General features: G+C 33.4%; 1 protein-coding gene across 1 annotated transcript; it reads left to right on the plus strand.

Moving 5' to 3' along the window:
* Positions 1-12,270: 12,270 nt before the first annotated feature.
* Positions 12,271-12,756, plus strand: LOC139841950 (uncharacterized). The gene has a single exon (XM_071832136.1). The coding sequence runs from the start codon at positions 12,271-12,273 to the stop codon at positions 12,754-12,756; it is 486 nt and encodes a 161-aa protein (XP_071688237.1).
* The last annotated feature ends 8,663 nt before the right edge of the window (positions 12,757-21,419 follow it).

Here is a 21,419-nt window from a genome sequence, read left to right on the forward strand (position 1 = left end):
ATTATTGATATCATACAAAAATTTATTACATCACTGCGAAATTTACCGTTTATTCTTAAGGTATAAATATCTTTAATCAATCAACCCAAAATATTTCAAAAATTCGTCAGGAGTAAAACTAGGTAATATAGCCGAAATTACTTTACCGAAAAGAGGGGAGTATATTTTTGATAATATTTGATTGATTAAAGTGGGATAAAAGACCAAAAAGATTTTTTTAATTTTTTTTTACTTTGTTTTTAAAATTAATATATTAATATTAAATTATTATTGTAAAATTTTTAAAATCAATATATTTAAGTTTGTAAATATTTGAAAAATTAATATTTTTAATATAAATTTGTATGTATAAAAATAAAAATATAATATAAGTTTGGTGTGAATTTTTAATAAATTTTTAATTTTATGCATTATAAATTTAAGTTTGGTGTGAATTTAAAAACAAAAATTTACTTTATTTCACTAAGTTAAAAATATGATTTTTAAAATTCGTCGTGAGTTGAAAACTAGGTTGTTGAACCGAAATTGCTCTATCCAAGGGAGGGACGAGAACTTTTATTATCATTATTTTTAATCTTATTGAATTAAAGTATGCCAAAAACATTTAAAAAACTCAAAAATCTTTGCTTTTAAAACTGCGTTTAAAAATGACAAATTTTAAAATTTTGTCGAGGGACGGACTAGGACAACGATTCGAAACGCCTTCACTCCTAAAAAGGGACAAATTTTTAAAATTTATTAATCTATATTTTAAAAAGTATAAGTTTTATAAAAAAATAAAATAAAATAAAATAAAATTATACACTTGGTTACCATTAAAAATACTAGTAACGCAGTAGTTGTATTAGAATCTAGTGCTCTCTGATAATAAAGAAGAGCCCTAGTCTTATATACTAACTACCCAATTCTAGTAAAATTTTTCAAAATTTTCAAATAAATGAATTTAAAATCATGTTTATACATATTTATGAACGATAAAACTAGGTGTTAACACCGAAATTATTGTTACCTCGGAAAAGACAAAAATTGAGAAACAACCCAAAATGTTAGAATTCATTTAAAATGGAATAGAGGACAATAAAAAGGCAAATAAAGGAAAATAAAAGCCAAGTGTGGGAAAAATTTACCAAGTTATTTAAAACATATATTACATATTTTTGTACAAATAACTGAAGATACTTTTGTTTTGGACAATTTTATCAGTTTTACCCAATTTCTTATAATATATTTGAAAGAAAAGATGGATCTACACGATGAATCAATTCCATTATTAAAAGGAAGTAAAGTCTTTCGAAAAAGACACGCGCTTCTTGATTTAGGTCAGGAAGTTGTCGTCCAGACCAGTTGTAGAGTCTACGTAAAACCTTGAAAAGTTTTCTCAAAAATCAGCTGGAAATCCACGGACATCAGTATCAAACAGGGTCGCCAAGTGGTCAGACTTATCCTAACCATGAGAGGATTTGTCTCGTAAAATGGGGAGGCGCCGTGCAAATTAGCTTGATAAGACTAATGAATCAGACCCCCAGAAAGGATAATCTCCTTAAAAGATCAAAAATCAGCTTTTAAGACTGATATTACTCAATCCTTGAGATTTACTTTTAAAGATTGAGAATTCAAACTCATGGAATTCGATGATATCTAAACTTGAGCTTGAACGAGAAAATATTTTGATCAAAATTACAAACCGATTTGTTTTCTGAAAACCCATTTTTAATGCGTTCATTACCATTGAACGTAAAATCCTAGGAATTCACCTGGAATTCCTTAGGTCACCTGAACCAAATCGGGTGTCTACCGTAAGAACAGTGATTGCATAGCATGGTCGAAGACAGGACCTTGTGCCAGACCGAAAAACTATAGGGTGATCTTTACTATTGCTCCTACAAAGGATAGTAATTGCATCTGACACATTATAGACCATAATTAAAAGCATGTCACGGGACATTGCCTTAACAGTTGCTTGTTCAACGCTTTCCTTTACAACTGGATGGTAGTTTACCGAAAGGTAATATACGGAGCAAGTATACTGGACGTGTTGCTTTCCCAATACAAGGTTAGCAAGTGGGTGACACAAAACCGCAAGTTTTGAGCTAAAATTTTCAAATCTGAAACCCACAAAACCCACAAAAATATTTTGCAAACACCGGTGGAGGGTTATTCCGAAAAACTTATCTAGGATAAAAGCTAGATTGAATTTTCAAAATATCAAATGTTTTCATAAAGATCCAATTTCCTAAAGGATCTAAATTTTCATAGTCATGTGGGACTGTAAACTACATCGTTACTACCATTGTTCATACCGCCGTATAAAAATCACTGATGTACAAAGTGTGAAGAATAAAGAAGTGATTCTAGTATTTTTATTTCAAGACTATATTGCTTGAGGACAAGCAACGCTCAAGTGTGGGAATATTTGATAATGCTAAAAACGAACATATATTTCATAGCATTATCCCTCAATAAAGACAAGCTTTTAGTTGCAATTGTTCTATTTACAAGTGATATTTGTTTAAGTAATAAAAGGTGAAGACAAAAGACAGATTCGACGAATTGAAGACGCAAATGACCAAAAAGCTCAAAAGTACAAAGTACAATCCAAGAGGTTCAAATTAATGATGAGAAACGTCTAAAAGTTACAAGAGTACGAGCCGCAAAACGCAAAATACAAGATATTAAATTGTACGAAAAGGCGTTCGAAAATCCGGCACCGGGACCAGAGTCAACTCTCAACGCTCGACGCAACGGACTAAAAATTACAAGTCAACTATGCACATAAATATAATATAATATATAAATAATTCTTAAAATTATATATATATTATATTTATTTATTAAAACCGTCGGCAAATAAATAACAAAAGCATGTGAGCTGGAAAAGCAGGCCATGTGATCGCATGGCCTAGAAATGCAAAATCCATGCGGTCGCATGGTGAACAGTATCAGCTCAGGTCCTATAAAGTTCGCGTGTTTTGGCCGAATTTTAACACATCTTTCTCTACCCTCTATCTTACAGATATATATATATAATTATATTTTAATTTTAATTTTAATTTTAATTTAAGATTAATAATAATAAGGGTATGTTAGCGAATGTTGTAAGTGTGTAAGTCGAAATTCTGTCCGTGTAACGCTACGCTATTATTAATCATTGTAAGTTATGTTCAACCTTTTTAAATTAATGTCTCGTAGCTAAGTTATTATTATGCTTATTTAATGCTGAAGTAATCGTGATGTTGGGCTAAATATTAAAAACGGGGTAATTGGGCTTTGTACCATAATTGGGGTTTGGACAAAAGAACGACACTTGTGGAAATTAGACTATGAGCTATTAATGGGCTTTATATTAACTAAATGATACCTCGTTAATTTAATATATATAGACTTATAATTTGACGTATTTATATATAAGCACATACGCTTGACTGGGTATGGTGGGCGGGATATCTATAAATACCAATAATTATTCATTTGACCGGACACGGGGATGGATTAATAATCAATAGACTTGTTGAAACAGGGGTGAATTACATACAAGGGTAATTGGTGTAATTGTTAACAAAGTAATAAAACTTTGGATTACACACAGTCGATAACCTGGTGTATTCATTAAACAAAGTATTACGACCTTGTTACAATTCGAATCCCCAATTAGTTAGAATATTTGACTTCGGGTATAAGGATAATTTGACGAAGACTCTCGCACTTTGTATTTATGACTGATGGACTAATATGGACAAAACCGTATGGACATATCAAATAATCCAGGACAAGGACAATTAACCCATGGTACTAAACTAAAAACAACACGTCGAACATCATGATTATGGAAGTTTAAATAAGCATAATTCCTTTATTTCATATTTCATCGAACTTTTATTTACTGTCATTTTATTTAATTGCACTTTTAATTATCGTACTTTTTAATTATCGCAATTTTATTTATCATCATTTTATTTATCGCAATTTCATTATCGTTATTTACTTTATGCTTAAAATTAAGTTATATTTATTTTTAATATTTTACATTAGATTTTAACTGCGACTTAAGTTTTAAAATCGACAAACCGGTCATTAAACGGTAAAAAACCCCCTTTTTATAATAATACTACTTATATATATTTATATTTTTACAAATATAGTTTTTAAAAATATAGCGTTAAACTTGGCTAAGATCCCTGTGGAACGAACCGGACTTACTAAAAACTACACTACTGTACGATTAGGTACACTGCCTATAAGTGTTGTATTCTCAGTCTCAAAAATGTAAAGAGTAAAAGGGAATCAAATGAACTCACACATATAAATATTGTAAAACAATTATTAAAACTTTGCATGAATTCACAGTCCAAAAAAATGTAATGTGTAAAAAGGGAGCAAATGAACTCACAATACTGTATTTCATAGTAATTATGCATATGATGGCATTGAACAAGTGCAAGGTTGGCCTCGGATTCACGAACCTATATTAAGTATATATATGTATATAATGGTCAATATCTGTCTAACAATTTAGGTTAGGTCATAGTGTACCACAATCCTAATGCTCGAGATCGATATGCAAAACTCAATTTGACCCAAAATGATTTATAAAATCTATACATGTTTATTATATAACTTAAATATAGTCATTTTATATTTTTAACTATATTTATCGGATTTTATTAGGGTACATGATACAAGTCATTTAAATAAAAAAACTTATAAAAATATATTTTTATGTATCTCAACTAATAAAATTATAAAGTTCACTTAATATTATAAATATATAGTGATATGTATTATTATTGTAATTATACTACGTGTGGTGAAAATATATTTGTATCACACAATTATTTGATAAAATAATATTGATAATAATAATAATAATAATAATAATAATAATAAGTAAAAGTTGTATTATTTTGTAATAATAATAATAATTATTATTATTCTACTAATAATAATAACAATATTTATATTTACTAATGATGATATTAATTATGATAAAATGATAATTCTAATCATGATAATAATAACGATACTTTTTAATATTATTGTAATATTTATAATATTTTATAATAATAATTCTATTCAAAATGATAGTTTTTATTAATAATAATATAAAATGATAATAATAATGATATTTTATAGTAACAATAATATTTCTATTAAAAATAATAATTTTAATAAAAATGATAGTTTTAATATTAATAATACTTTTAATAATAATAATAATAATAATGTTAAAAATAATAAAGACGATATTTTTATCTAAATCAATATCTTACAATACTTTTAATTTCATCATGATACTTATACTCATTATTTCCTAATCAATTTTTTTAATAGCTTTTAGTCGTCTTTTATATCGCATTTATAATAATGTTAATAATATTAATCATAATAATTAGGTGATACTAATATTAGTTTTAATGATAATGATACTAATAATAATAAATATTATGATGATGATGATAATAATAATAATAATAATAATAATAATAATAATAATAATAATAATAATAATAATAATAATAATAATAATAATAATAATAATAATAATAATAATATTAATAACAATCTTAACGATAATAACGATAGTAATAATAATTACAATAACAATTTTTAATGATAATACTTTTATTAATAACGATGACGATAATAATAATAATAATAACAATTATAATAATAACGACGATGATAACGACGATAGTAAAAATAATAATCATTTTTAATAATAATACAAAAATTCAGTTGGTCGTATCTTTTAATCCGTTCATCAAAACCACACGACTTCTAAATGAAAAGTTATTGATTTTTCGTTAGCTTTCCAACGACATGCATATCATATACCTTATCTCAATCGCATGTATCAAATTCGTGATTCATCATAAACTATCTAACGACAAAAATTAAACATACAAGCATGCATAATCATATATACTCGAGCACTAGTAATGGATACACTATTAATACATAAAAGTTAAGTTATGAGTGCTCACGTATCAATATTGAGATTCAATATTGCAGGAAAGTATGTAGACGCAATGGAAATGATAAACACTAGTTTGACCCGCGAGTAATACCCTCGAACCATACCCATAACCTCCACAGCTATAACCCATAATTTCCTTAGCTTTAACCCGCTCGAAAAACACGTTTTGAAATAACACGCTTATGACCTCGTCGTAATATTTTATGTATAATACTACTACTAATAATAATACTAATACTACTAATAATAATAAGATTAATAATATTATTAATCTTAATAATAATAATAATATAAATATAAATAATAGAGAGATCAGTGTTGTATATGTGTGTGTAAACGAAACAGAAATCGGCTGGAATTTATAGATGTCTCATGTCCAGCCTTCCCATACGATGGCATGGGCTAGAAGGCATTTTGCCATACGATCGCATGGCCATCTGTCTCCAGCTGTGTTCGTTTATCTTCTTCTTCAGACACATTTTTAATATATTTTATATATAATATATTTAATATATATAATTATATATATATATATATATATATATATATATATATATATATATATATATATATATATATATATATATATATATATATATATATATATATATATATATTATATTATATTCACATGCGTAGTTAAATTGTAATTTTAGTTCCGATGAATCATACGTTGTCACTTGACTAATGTCCTGGTTCCGGTTTTTCGAACGACATTTCGTACGCTTAGAAAACTTGCACTTTACGTTACGTGACTCGTACCCTTGTCAAAATATAAACTAAAATTATTGATAAATTATGTTACATGAAGTATAACTTATACATTTTAGTGTTTTGATCACTTGCTTCTGTAAATCAACTACTCGTTATTCATTAAAATATATTTAATAATATATTTAAAATTTAAATTATTACTTAAATCAAAATGTCTTATAATGATATTAAAATTACATTGTAAAATATATATGTATATATATATATATATATATATATATATATATATATATATATATATATATATATATATATATATATATATCTTTATTTAGGAATATAATTTATATATATAATTGAAATATTTATTCAGTTTTCAAAACCAGTTATCTTTCAAAGTCCGTTTTATATAATTTAAACTCATTTAAATAATAGAAGTTATTATATTAAATAATGATTTTAATAATATGAAAACTAAATAATTAATTTACCAAAGGACACGAGGCAAACACTGTAAAGCATGCTTTTAAAATTTAAACGGGAATCTTTACTAACTTTGGACTAACTCTCGTTAATGACACATTTGTTCTTACTTGTACCACTTTAGCATTTTCCAATATTGTTAAAATGGAAAGATTTCTCACATCAATGTGGACCTCACAACCGAGACTTGTAATCATACAATGTATATGATAAATCAATCATTTGATATTATCTTCTAAATCTATCGAATAGCATATTGAAACAAATACGTTCATGTAAAGTATTATACATTTAATACTTGTTAACATTTTCAAGTTATAATATATACACATATAAAGATTGAATCATATAAAGATTAAGTTTAAATTTGGTCGAAAATTTCCGGGTCGTCACACAAGTATAGCCGGACTATATCTTGTCCTATCCCTGGCTGTTTGTAGGAGTTCGAAAGAGATATGAATTTATCAAGGTGAGAATTAGGATTGTCATTCGGTAATCCATGAAATTGACAGCTATTTTGGATGAGCTGTATGATGTGATGTTTTAACTCGAACGAGTGTCCTTGAATCTCTGGAAATCTGATCGGTCCTCCTCGACCTTCAATCGAGGGTTTGGTATTTTCTGCTAAAGTAACGCGTAACGCCATTTGATTTCTGATTCGTGCTTTCTTGCATGCTTTAGAGATTATTGCGTCTGGATCAGGTACAAAAAACAACGGCCCTGGTCTAGATCGGATTTGGGTCATACACTGGGTATGCCTTTTTGTTTTTTATTTTTAGCAGATAGACTAAATTTCTAAGGTAATCTAAGATAATCTAACTATCCTAAGGTTAAATATCTTTTTGGTTCTTGCTACTGATTCCCTGGTACTTTGATAACAGAGTTTTGCACGAACTATACAACAAACCAAGTGGCCAGGCCAACTACAGAGAGGCAGGATCCTTTTGATTCCAATATAATATAAGACTGTTCGGAAAATCCAACAACCAAGTCCGTTTATAATTGTATTTCTTAGACACCACTAAATGCTTGTGAATAATTTTGATAGACAGTAATATTATCTGATACCAAGTCCCCGACAGCGGCGCCAAAAACTAGCTTCCCTCTTGATATGGCTAAAACAGATGGTTTTATTTGTGCGGTGTCGCTAGGTCGCAACACGTCAGAATCAACCACCAAGAGGGTTTAAATTTATATTTAGCGGGGCCTAAATCGTACTAATCCTTATTATGAGTAAGGGAAGTATGACCTAGAGTCATATTTTTAAGATATCAGTAGAATCGAACCTATATTTAAAACTTAAGATAGTTATACAGGAGTAGTGGTTACCAAATTTTGGATTTTTCTAGTTTATAAGATAGATAAAGTAAATGTAATAAAATTTGTAATTCAGATAGGGTTAAACAACTGCATACTATGATTTCATCAGTTATTCTGCCGAGACTATGGAATGCTGGCTCATGAATAGGTAGAGGCCTTGTATTCATTACACTGGTCCTAAACGCCCCTGTCGTAAGACATGTCACTGGGTAATGCGATAGGCTTGAAGATTCTGAATAGACAGCAACGTCCCTTACCCCCGACGCCCGTGCAGTCTGACTACAGGCATACACATTCAGACGGCTTATCCAATTGAGCGACTCGGTTGGGTGACGTATTAACATTCCACAAAGATCTAAAATTTCTTAAGCATAATAGAATACAGGGTTTACCATATCCGAGAGACGTGATGTGTTTTAATGCTTTCTTTAATTATTGGGTTTAAAAGATGGTTAGGCCCTTAAAAAGAGTTCAACCATAAAGAACACCATGGCCAAGTCAAGTTGACTTCCATGAACACGTCCAGTTATCCTAACGGTTCAATCCTTTATATGTTTAAACAAATAGTTCCTGAATTAACTAAGAATCCCTCAAGCGGGGTGCAATGCTTGAGACCGCGTTATAGTGCAGTGTAGTAATCAACACTGACAGGGTTCCATGGCCGTACTTAGCAGAGGTACAGCTTACAATAACCGTTGTGCTTCAGCATGCACGTACGAAGTTTATATTCTTAGTGACTACACTAGCATGGTCTGGGACCGACAATGTACTAAGGGTCTAGTCAGATGTTTCACTACGAAAGAGTCCTCAGTCGAAATCCAAAGCTTGATAGACTTACTACAACCGGTGTGCCTCAGTTGATCTAACGTTGTATCCGATACATTTCTCTTACCAAGGGGTGACACAAATAGTGTACTCTGAATCGGGGTTCGCGACTTCCCAATAGCAGAGCCAATAACTACATTCTATTAGTTGGAAAAGTGATTGAGTTTAAAGCATAATCGGAAAGCATCTCGAGAACATACACAAACCATAACACTATTTCAGCATCATAACTGGTTATATCATAGCATAAACTAAAGATAACTACTCACTAATCATGGCAACGACATCACAGAACATAATGATAAAAGACATCATATAAAGATAAAGGATAGAAGTACCAGTAGATTAAACGAGTTCCGAATACAAAATTGACAACTTCAAACTCCAGACCGCTCCTAATACAATCTTCGGCGTTCTTCTCCGGGTACTAGAGTTTCTGTACGGAGTAGAAGACCTTGAAAGTATGACTAATATTGTACAAGAGAGAGAAAGAAGTGAATTGAAGTGTGTGTTGGATTGAATGACAAAGACCCGTTAAATAAGCATGAAATTTGCCTGCAAACGGCTGGCAGGCCGTTTGGCAAGCCGTCTGCAGGGGTCGTTTGCCAGGCTAGCCCGTTTAACGTGCCCGTTTGATTTGGACGTATGGCAGGCCATTTGTCATACTGGCAGGCCGTTTGGCAGCCTGTTTGGCAAGCCGTTTGGCTTGCTGATTCGCTGGATCGTAACTTGATTTCTTGTCTTTCACCATTTTTGCTCTAGAATCTTCGTTTTAGCTCTGATTCTCTTGATTCTTTTTGCACCGTCTTTGTAATTACTTGCTCTTCAATTCTAACCAACGAAGCAGGTATTTTGCCGATAAAGTTTGAATCTTTCTTGTTTTTGGGCCTTAATACCGGGGTGAAAATGGTACTTTTTAGCCGATATCACTAATCCATGACCATAAGTCTTCGATCGAATCCATGAGAGGAATAGTGATGTTGAGCCAAGTGCCAATCTTGCACCAAATTTCGTATCTAGGGCCAATCTTGCACCAAATTTGCCTCATACATAATATCAATATAATTCCATATAGATTATGAGGTTAGTTTCTCTACTGTTTTGAATACACTATTAAATAAATATATAGCTATTATCATTTTAGCTTTTATGTCAAGTTCAACTTTTCTTCGGTCCGCACCACTTCATTTGCTAGAATGAGATGGAACATTCCTTAAAGTTGTTCAGTAAAATTTCTAACCGCATGGAGGAATGCTAGTGGTCGTGATATAAGGTCCATTTAAGACAATAACAGATATTAGTGAATCAATTGAATCAAAATAAAACATCATTCTATCTTTTTAAGTTTGATAATCATCTTCATTAATATTGATTATTGTGAAGCATAACCATTTCGAAGATATAAATTATTCATGTAAGCGACCAATTTAGTAAAAATCTAAGATGTTAAGTTATCTCAACTGTTCTGATACCTGTTGTTTAGTGATGTTTAAACAACATATTATAGAGGGGGTCAATACAAATTATGAATTCTAAAACAAATATAAGGAATTGAAGCGAGATAAAATTCAAGGTAGATTTACAACATATTATTTTATTTATATTATGTCTCAAAGAATCATAATTAACTTAGGCGGAATGTTATCCGGTTGACACAAACTATTGCATAACAGAACAAACTCAAGTTAAGATGAGAAGATATACAATGACCGAACTCTATTGTAAACACACACTTCAAACGCACAAATAAACTTTTGGGTTGAGGTCTTCTATTTATAGAGTCACAGCTTAGGTTATATCTTTTAAACGACTACAAAAGCACTATGTATTTTTATGGATGGTTAGGTGAAAAGCATGTTGGAACTTTTGGCTTGCAGGTTTCTCGTTCTATCTTTTGTAGTTAAAGAAGGAACATGAGGCATGTACCACATCACTAAATATTCTTTTCATCTGTTGTAGTTCAATCGACAGTGACTAGGTCATCAAAGCAGGTTTCACATGTTCTCAATAGTGTTATATTCAGTTTTGTTGGTGTTTGAGTTATATAGATCCTTCATAATAGCCAATATAGTTCTAGTTCTAGATAATATTCTTTTGTAGATAATGTAAGGAAAGTCAATATTTGAATGTAAATAGGACTCTTAGCCTTAGCTTGGTGAGCAAGATATGTAATATGTATAAATACCCGTTTGAGGTTTAATGAAGACATGACAATTATATCTTTCATGGTCTCAGCCATATACGATTCTCTCTAGTCTTTTTTCTCATTGTTTCTTGTACTTCTCTTTTGATTTTATACACCGACAAAATTGATCACACCTCTTCTGCCGTCAATTAAATATTCTCAGGTGTCCTTTTTTGTTTCAGTGAGAATAATTTATTGCAACTAGCTTATTGTTATCTTGTTTCGTCTTATTGGAGGCCATCTCAACATCACATACACGTATACACCACCAACCTTAACTTTGCTTTTTCTTGGAATTAATAAAACCTCTACTATGCATTATGTGAGTTAACTGTTCACGTACATACTTACATAATTGTTTACGTGGGTATTTTTTTTCCTGATAATTAGAACGTGCGTGTTAATATTATTTTGCAACAATTACAATGGCATCGTCTACACTTCATCTGGCCATCACCGTTAACAACATCAAGAACTTTATACCGATCACTTTAGAGATGGAGAAAAATCAATATTCTTTTTGGGCATGACTCTTTCAAATTCACTGCCGAGCCTACGAAGTTCTCGATCACATAATCCCATCTTCTACGAATTCATCATCTATGACCTCTTCTACCAAAACACCCAAATCTAATGTTACACCTCCAACACATACGGCTAATTGGGAATGCCTAGACGCCATTGTTCTACAATGGATCTACGGGTCAATCTCTCAAGATCTCCTACGCACCATCTTCAAGCCTGAATCAACTACACAACAAGCTTGGGAATGTCTCAAGAATATTTTCATGACAATAAATATTCGCGAGCCATTCATCTTCAACATCAATTCGCTAATACTCATATTGAAAACTTCCCCGATGCATCAACATATTGTCAGGAATTAAAAGTTTTGTCCGATCAATTAGCCATCGTTGGTCAAGTATTTGAAGAGGATCGAATTGTTCTGCAAATGGTCACTGGACTTAATGACTCTTATGATAGTCTTCAATCCCTCATAACATATAGGGAAAAGGTACCTACATTTTATGAAGCAAGATCTATGTTGATACTAGAAGAATCTCGCAAAAACAAACAAGTTTCTTCCTCGTCGACTGCGTTACTGTGCACCAACTCTAACCTTACGAATCCTTTACAAAGAAAATCATCGCCTTCAACTCAATTTACGCCTTATTCACATAATCCTCAAACCCGCGGATGTAGTCGTGGGAATTATCGAGGCAACAATCGAGGTCGTGGTCGCAATTCCTCTTAGACCAATTATCAGCCGAATCACTCCTATACACCTAATTGGAATAATGGGCCGCAACAATGGAACAACCTTGGGCCGTAGCTCCTTGTCCTCATCCAACTTTCTCGTGGTCCAAACCCGCTAATAATAATAGTGGATACTCCGGTAATCAACCAGGCCTTCTCGGCCCATGCCCAAGACCACAGCAATAACAACCCAGTTATGCACATTACATAGCTTCTACTCCTACTGATATTGATCAATCAATGTACACAATGAACCTCAGTGCTCAGGATGAAAATTGGTACATGGAAACGGGCGCCACTTCTCACATGACGGGTTCACAAGGTAAACTCAAGTCCTATTTTCCTTCGAGCTTTTCTAACAACATTATTATTGGTAATGGTACATGTATCCCTTTATTTGGGACAAGCCACACTAAAATCTCATCTCTCTCACACGTCCTCTTTATTTATGTAATGCTCTTTATGCACCAAATCTTATTAAGAAATTAATATCTGTACGTCGTCTTGCTACTGACAATAATCTTTCTCTTGATTTTGACCCTTTTAGTTTCACTGTGAAGGACTTTCTAAAGGGGACCCCCATCATGCTGTGTAACAGCATCGATGATCTCTATCCGCTAAATGTTTCCTTGCTGCAACATCTCAAGTCTCCCTCAACTTTTGTTGCTTTTTCTTCTGATTTATGGCATCATCGAATATGTCACCCAAACATTGATTTCTTAAATTGTCTTACTCATAATAAAGTTTATTTATTGTAAATCAAAATTTCTTAATAAAGTTTGTTCTTCATGTGTACTTGGAAAACATATCAAACTCCCATTTGAGTCATCTAATTCTCGTACTTTTGCACCATTTGATATTATTCATAGTGACTTGTGAACAACTCCAGTTATGAGCAATGGCTGACAAAAAAATTATGTTCTTTTTCTTGATGATTATACAAACTCTTGCAAATAAATCAAACGTCTTCTCTATCTTTAAAGCCTTTCACACTTATGTCAAAACTCAATTTGACTTTAGCATCAAAGCTTTATAATGTGATAATGGTACAGAATTTAATAACTCCAACTTTCATAATTTCTTTAATCAAAACGGAATGACTTTCCGCTTGTCATGTCCTCTCAAAATGGCAAATCCGAACATAAAATCGGCTCTATCAACAACATCATCTGAAGTATTCTTTCTCATTCTCACGTTCCATTCACTTTCTGGCATCATTTATAGAATTGGCAACTTACCTTCTCAATATTCTTCATAGCAAAATACTTCGTTACCTTACACCAACACAACTTCTCTATCATCGCATCCCATCATATAAGCATCTACTTATTTTTGGGTGCTTATGTTATCCGCTTACTCCATCAAAACTCATTAATAAGCTTCAACCTCGTTCCCAACCATGTGTATTTTTAGGATATTCCAAATATCATCGTGGATACAAATGTCTTGATATATCGCGTAATAAAATAATCTTTCTCGACACGTCATTTTTAATGAAACACGTTTTTCGTTTTCTGAATCTCAAAATTCTTCTTTTCCTTCATATGATTTTCTTACTAATAATTTTCACCCTTTATTCATCTCGCATCCAGTTGCTTTTCCTCAGTCAAATCCTACCGGTACTAGTGGGCCATCGAGCCCACTCTCCTCAACATTCCAATTTGTTTCGCCATCTGCTTTGTCCCCAATTGTTGGGCCAGCCAGCCTGATATCCTCCTCACAATTCAGTCTGCTTAATAACTCTGTACCCACACAAGTATTTCAACCTACTCAACCTCTTCTAACTCACTCTATGACTACACAGAGTAAAGCGGGTATCTCAAAACCCAATTTTTTTATCTGTCCGCTACAACTTAACTCTTTCCAATTCCTACCAATCCTCTATCTGACCCAAATTGGAATAGTGCCGTTGCCGATGAGTATAAAGCTTTGTTGGAAAATAAGACGTGGGTTCTTGTACCCCGTACACCAGATATGCAGGTTAGTCGCTCCATGTGGAATTTTAGGCACAAAATGAAATCTGATGGATCTTCTGAATGTTATAAAGCATGTTTAGTAGGTGATGGATGCCCTCAACAGCTCTGTATTGACGATCATGAGTCCTTTACTCCGGTTGTTAAACCGGCTACTATTCGAGCTGTTCTTAGCATTGTGGTTTCTAAATCCTGGGATATTCATCAAGTATATGTCAAAAATACGTTTTTACATGGCAATCTTTTAGAGACGGTCTACATGTACCAGCCTCTTGGTTTTCGTTGTAAGACACATCCTAATTACATATGTTTATTGAAAAAGTCACTTTACAGGTTCAAGCAAGCACCGAGGGCTTGCTATCAGTGATTTGAAAAATTTACCACTACCATTCGGTTTTTCAATAGTAAATGTGATCACTCATTATTTACTTATCATCATGGGTCCGATACTGCTTACTCACTCTTAGACTATTTGTAACGGTTGTGGCGTTTCTTTGTGGTGTCATTTGCCTTTTTGCACTTTTTTGCTGAGTAGAACGTGTTTTTTTTTTGTTAGTTAGGAGTATTGTGATGGTGTATTAAAATATAATTGAGTTAAGTATTAAAAGAGGATAAAATAATATTAAATTAATAAAAAAATAAATAAATAAACAAGTGACACCAAGTTTCTTTTAGTGTCACTTTCTAACTCACACCAAAGTGACGCCACAAAGTGCCACTCCATTACCGCAAAATTTGGCATTTCTTCGTTGCCACATGGGCAACTGACGGGGTCACTTTGGCCCGTTACAAACAACCTTATATGTAGATGACATTATCCTTACCACATCTTCTGCTAGTTTGCGGAAACAACTCATGACATTATTGTCTCGTGAATTTGCTATGAAAGATATCGTGTTATTACACTCATTTTTGGAACTCTCGGTTGCACGTACTACAACAGGGTTATTTTTGACTCAACAGGCCTACACTCATGACATTATTACTCGTGATGGGATGGAATCATGTAATTCTGTTTCTGCTCCTATTGATACGCAAGGAAAATTAGTTCGACTAGTGGAACGCTTTATCAGAACCCGACTCTTTATCGTAGTCTTGCAGGTGCCTTACATAGTTACAGTATCTAACGTTTACTCACCCGGATAATTCTTACGCAGTACAACAGGTTTATTTACACATGCATGCTCCTACAGTTAATCACATGCACATGTTAAAAAGAGTTATACGTTACATTAGTTTTGTGTCGGCTATGGGATTACATATTCTTAAAATGTCATCCCAAGCGCTTGTTGCTTATACCGACGCTGATTGGGCGTGTTGTTCGGACACTCGCCGATCCACTTTCAGATATTGTGTTTATTTGGGTGACAATCTTATCTCATGGTCATTTAAACGTCAGACTACCATTTCTCATTCAAGTGTCGAAGCTGAATATCGAGGCATTGCGAATATAGTGGCCGAATCATGTTGGCTTCAAAATTTAGTTCTTGAGTTACAGTCTCTGGTTTCTAAAGCCACTCTGGTGTTTTGTGATAATGTCAGTGCTATATATTTATATGGTAATCGGGTTTAGCATCAACGTACTAAGCATATAGGAATTCATGTTCATTTTGTTCGTGAGAAGGTTGCCAAAGGTCAAGTTCGGATTCTACATGTGCCTACTCGGTTTCAGATTGCTTATATCTTCACCAAAGGATTACCTAGAGTGTTGTTTGATAATTTTTTCTCTAGTCTTGGCGTTCATCCGCCTCTCGCTCAAACTGCAAGGGAGTAATAGTTGATATAGTTCTAGATAATATTCTTTTGTAGATAATATATGGCAAGTCAATATTTGAATGTAAAAGGACTCTTAGCCTTAGCTCGGTGAGCAAGATATGTATTATGTATAAATACCCCTTTGAGGTTTAATGAAAGACACGACAATTGTATCATTCATTTCACTGTTCCTGGAATTACATCTTTCACTTCACTGTTCCTGGAACGCGGCTGCTTTTTCATCCTTGGTTGCTCTTCTCCTAGTTGGATCTCATCGGAGGTGACCTTGCTTCGGTATTGCCGCCTCTCTGTTTGTACAACTACTTACCTCCCTGTTCATCACAGCCTTTTGCTCTTTCAAATGGACATGTCTTTTGTAACGACCCAACAAAATCGTCATTGACGGCGCCGTTAACTTAGGTCCCGTTACGTGGTCATAGTCCCTAAATGAGAAGCGTTTGACCAAAATTATGTCGCATTCATTTGAAACGTGCATGACTTGCAAAGTTTTAAGTTACCAAATGGTTCGACAACAAATTTAAGTTTACAAGGGTGATAAAGTATAAATGAAATAACTTGTGACATAATTAGTTTAAAATCACGGTTGCTATAAATAGCTAAGTATGTATGCTTAAAGTTTGAATCCAAAGGTGCTATCACTAGCGTATGCATGTATGCTTGACCCCAAGCAAGAAATCAAAGTATGTGGAAGCATGTATCAAGTAGTCAAGTATGAACCTGAGAAACATATAGAAAACTGTCAATGAAAAACGTTGGTGAAATCATAGGTGTATTAGTAAAACGTTGTTTTTGAACCACAAGATTTTGTATTTCCATAACGTTGATTATCCAAATCGTTTGAATTCCAAAAGTATGTTCGCAAGCACCCAATTATCAAGACTTAACTGTTTTGTACCCTGTTACGTAGTGTTAGAACATTCACTAAACCCAAAAATATATTTCATCCGTTAATGGTAGCGAACCGTCCGAATGAGGCTCGTCAAGCCCATGTGATCACATAATATAAGTTCTCGCTTACACCCTGCAAGTGTAACTAATGATAATTGAATTGAGGCTTTTTGTTCTAACTCGCTGTTGAATGTTTGTTTTCGTACTTGTGTTCAAAGTATAAAGTATGTAGTATAAAACTGTATATGTTTCTCATCCCATGATTTAAAGGTATAAAAGTTGTTGAAAAGATGGGACTATGATCACACCTTGAGTGCACGAGTATAAAGTTACTTCATAAGGTAAACGTGTGCAAGAACGAATGCTAGTCTTGACCTAAACAAATAAGTTGTATCAATTAACGGTTACGACACAAGGTCGGTGAAATATGTTCAATTAGTCCTATGGCTCGTTACGACTCGATTATATAGCATGTGAATCAAGTTGTCAAGTTTCATGCAAGAATCAAGTATAAAAGAGGATTAGAACGATTGCATAAGTTTTTGGTTAAGTTTGACTAAAAGTCAAACTTGGTTAAAGTCAAAGTCAACAGGGTCGGGTTGGGTATCCAAAAATTTTTCTAAGTTATATAATCATATATGAGCATGTTGGCCAAGTTTCATGTTAATCGGAGGTGCGTAGCATAGTTAGAATTAAACGAAAAATGACAATTTTGGACAGCCCCTGATAGATTATTTGGACGGCGTCCAGAATGGCTGGACGGCATCCAGCAGTGAAGGATGGGACGGCGTCCAAGGGATTAGGATGGCGTCCAAATGTATTACAGATTGTTGCTGCTGCAATTTGACAAGTCTCGAACCAAAACACTTTCAAACACAAAATATGAACTGAAAACATTCAAAACACGTATCTTATATCGTTAGAAAGGTATTTTTATGAGGAATACAATAAACACATATCATCCAACAATTACATAATTTAAAATGACCAAATCCTCATCGAATGATTGTTAAAAGTTCATCATTGAAGTGTCAAGTTCGTAAAACGCATTTTATGATTCGGGAACTTACTACACATATATAATATGCCGTTTCGTAGGTAATTACGCGTACAATACAACTAAACACTTACAAATGACATTGCAAAGCATTTAATGCATCGAACATTCATTTTAAGATCTATCAAACCCTAACCGAGAATCACAAAATCAATAATCATGTTAATGTAAGGTTTTCATGTCATCCAACATACCAAAACGAAGCTAATGATGCTAGTAACACTTTTAACACATAAGGTTTAACATCTAACAATATTTAATCAACTAAAATCAAGGATTTAATAAACCCATTTCAAGTGTTCATGGTAGTTACTCAAAACATGAAGAACAAGCAAACAAATCACATATTCATGTTATAAACGAGCCATAGACACTAACTAACACCATTTCAAGTCTATAAAACGAATTAGAGAAATCTAGAGTTTTTATAAACTTTACCCCAAGTAGTGAAATTGGTACCAAATTGAAGAGGATGATGCAAGGATCACAAATATGTAGTCGGATTTGCCGTGAGCTTCCTAGATTCGAAATAGATGATAAATCTTTGATGTTGGGGTTTGAGAGAAAAAGGTGGAAGTAACGAGATGAAGAGGTGATGAATGAATGAGTGGTGGTGGTGGGTGACTAGTTAACCAAGTTCCTCCATGTGACAAGATTAGTCCCTCAAGTTTGGAGCCGGGTGCGAAAATTAACCAAACGAATTATTTTAAATACGCGAGAGTAAACGGGAGATGTTAAAATCCAATAATGAAAATGTTAAGAACGTTAGTTAACGAAAGGTACGAATATAGATGACGAAAGATTATTTAAAAAAAAAGACGGGCGTTAAAATGAATTAATGGAAAAATGCGGGATGTTACATTACCTACACCTTAAAATAAATTTTGTCCCGAAATTTAGTTGGAAGTAGTAGTCATCAATTCTACAAATGAGTGAAAGTACTTCCTTGGGCATTTCAATGAACTTTGACAATCGGGATTTTACGTTGTTTTAGAGTTTGATTTCACGATTCATAATTTCAACCGGTTCTCCTAGGAAGTGAAGTTTTTCATCGATAGTAAGCTCATCGAAGGGAACAATAAGTCCTTGCTCAGCAAGACACTTTTTCAAGTTTAACACCTAGAAAGTAGGATGAACGGAGCTCAATGAGTCGGAAAATCTAAACGGCAAGCAACGGGTCCAAAACGCTCCATGATTTCAAAAGGATCAAAATATCGCGGATTTAGCTTTCTGTGTTTCCCGAAATGGATTACACCTTTTCAAGGTGCGACTTTTAATGCTATGTGGCTACCCACTTGGAATTCGAAAGGTTTACGTCTAACATCGACATAGCTCTTTTGGCGACTACGGGCCGTCTTGAGCCTTTCTTGGATTTGAATAATTTCTCGGTTGTTTCATGAATGAGTTCGAGTCCGGTGGTTTACTTGTCGCCTACTTCGGCCCAACAATTAAAATAACAACAATTGCGGCCATATAAAGTTTCGAAAAGGTGCGGCGTTAATACTCGAATGATATCCATCGTAGTAAGAGGAAATCAATTAAAGGCAACAATACAAGTTCATGATATGTTTTCCAAGGTTTGAATCGTATGTTTGCTTGGTCCGTCGGTGTGTGGATGATACGCGGTACTCATGTTTAAACGTGTTCCCAAGGCTTCTTGTAAGGCACTCCGAAATTTAGAAGTGAAACGAGTATCTTAATCCGAAATAAATGACAATGGCACACCATGTCGAGATAGGATTCCTGCAATGTATAGTTGTACAAGTCTTTCCCATCTTTTTGGTTTTTGAAAGACGTCTGTTAGAATAGGTTTCTTATTGGTTTCCAAAAAATGTTTGTTAGGACTATTCACCCTCGTGGCGAATACTAGTATAACGTGAAGAGTCTCTCTCTCCATTGAGAATTTAGATAAAGGTTTTCCTTACACGGAAGTACGAGTGTAATACGAGTGAAGTTCCTGCCTCGATGTGAGCATAACAAGCATATTGTAGTTCGTCGATAAAACTGTGCAAAAATGAGATAGTATACACGTGTAATCTATGTCGAAGTTGAAAGAATTCGTCATTCATTCGGAAGCGTAAATATGTTTTGGCAATACTCAAAGATGTGTCCCTAGTATGGTTGTTAACAATATTCTCAAAGTTTTCGGATGCCAACAAGGAAAAATAAAGTCATGTACATGGCACATGATGGTGATTAGGTTGATCGAGTCCAATCACCATCACGAGTCATTAGAACTTTGGTATGACATACCATAATATAACTACGTTGATCGAGTGTCGTTATATTATGCTAACTCATACCTCCATTCCCACATCACTCCATAGAATCAAGTTCATGTAATCGTGAAGATTTATAATGAACAAAGTGTAACAGCATCTCTAACGTGACTCGTATCGAATCGAAAGAATTTGTGAAACTCTGAAGAAGCATTTCCCGAGGGAAGTGTATAAATGATTGTTCACGTCAATGCGGTTCAAGTCTAACAATAACGTCTTTCTGCACGAAAAGAGTAACGAATTATGATAATGAGTAGTACGCAACCGTAGTGATGAGTAGTGATGACGATACCCGCCTAGAGTAGTGGCGGTAGTAACAAGAAGTGGTAGGTAGTGAAGAACACCGGTGTAACATCGGTAGTGGTTAATGATTGCCATAGTGGTGGAAACTTTACAATACTTGTTGATAGTAAGTTGGAACGGTGGTGAATAACAATCCGGGAGACAAAGTTCCCGCACTAGTGTAACGAATGAAGTCGTCGTCATCCTTACGCGTATGAATCTTGAATTTACGTGCGTTATCAGAAAGTGGTAGAGTACAAGTTCGTATGATGAAAATTTGGTACCATTAAGGGGTTCACCTATGAAAGATTCAGTATAAATGTACAAGTAGTCAAGTAAGTGCTATCTATAGCAAATGCAAGTCAGGATGCAATGGTTAACTTTCCGGTTGTAGTCTAGATTCACT

Source organism: Rutidosis leptorrhynchoides, chromosome 4, assembly GCF_046630445.1.
Source record: "Rutidosis leptorrhynchoides isolate AG116_Rl617_1_P2 chromosome 4, CSIRO_AGI_Rlap_v1, whole genome shotgun sequence".
NCBI lineage: Eukaryota > Viridiplantae > Streptophyta > Magnoliopsida > Asterales > Asteraceae > Rutidosis > Rutidosis leptorrhynchoides.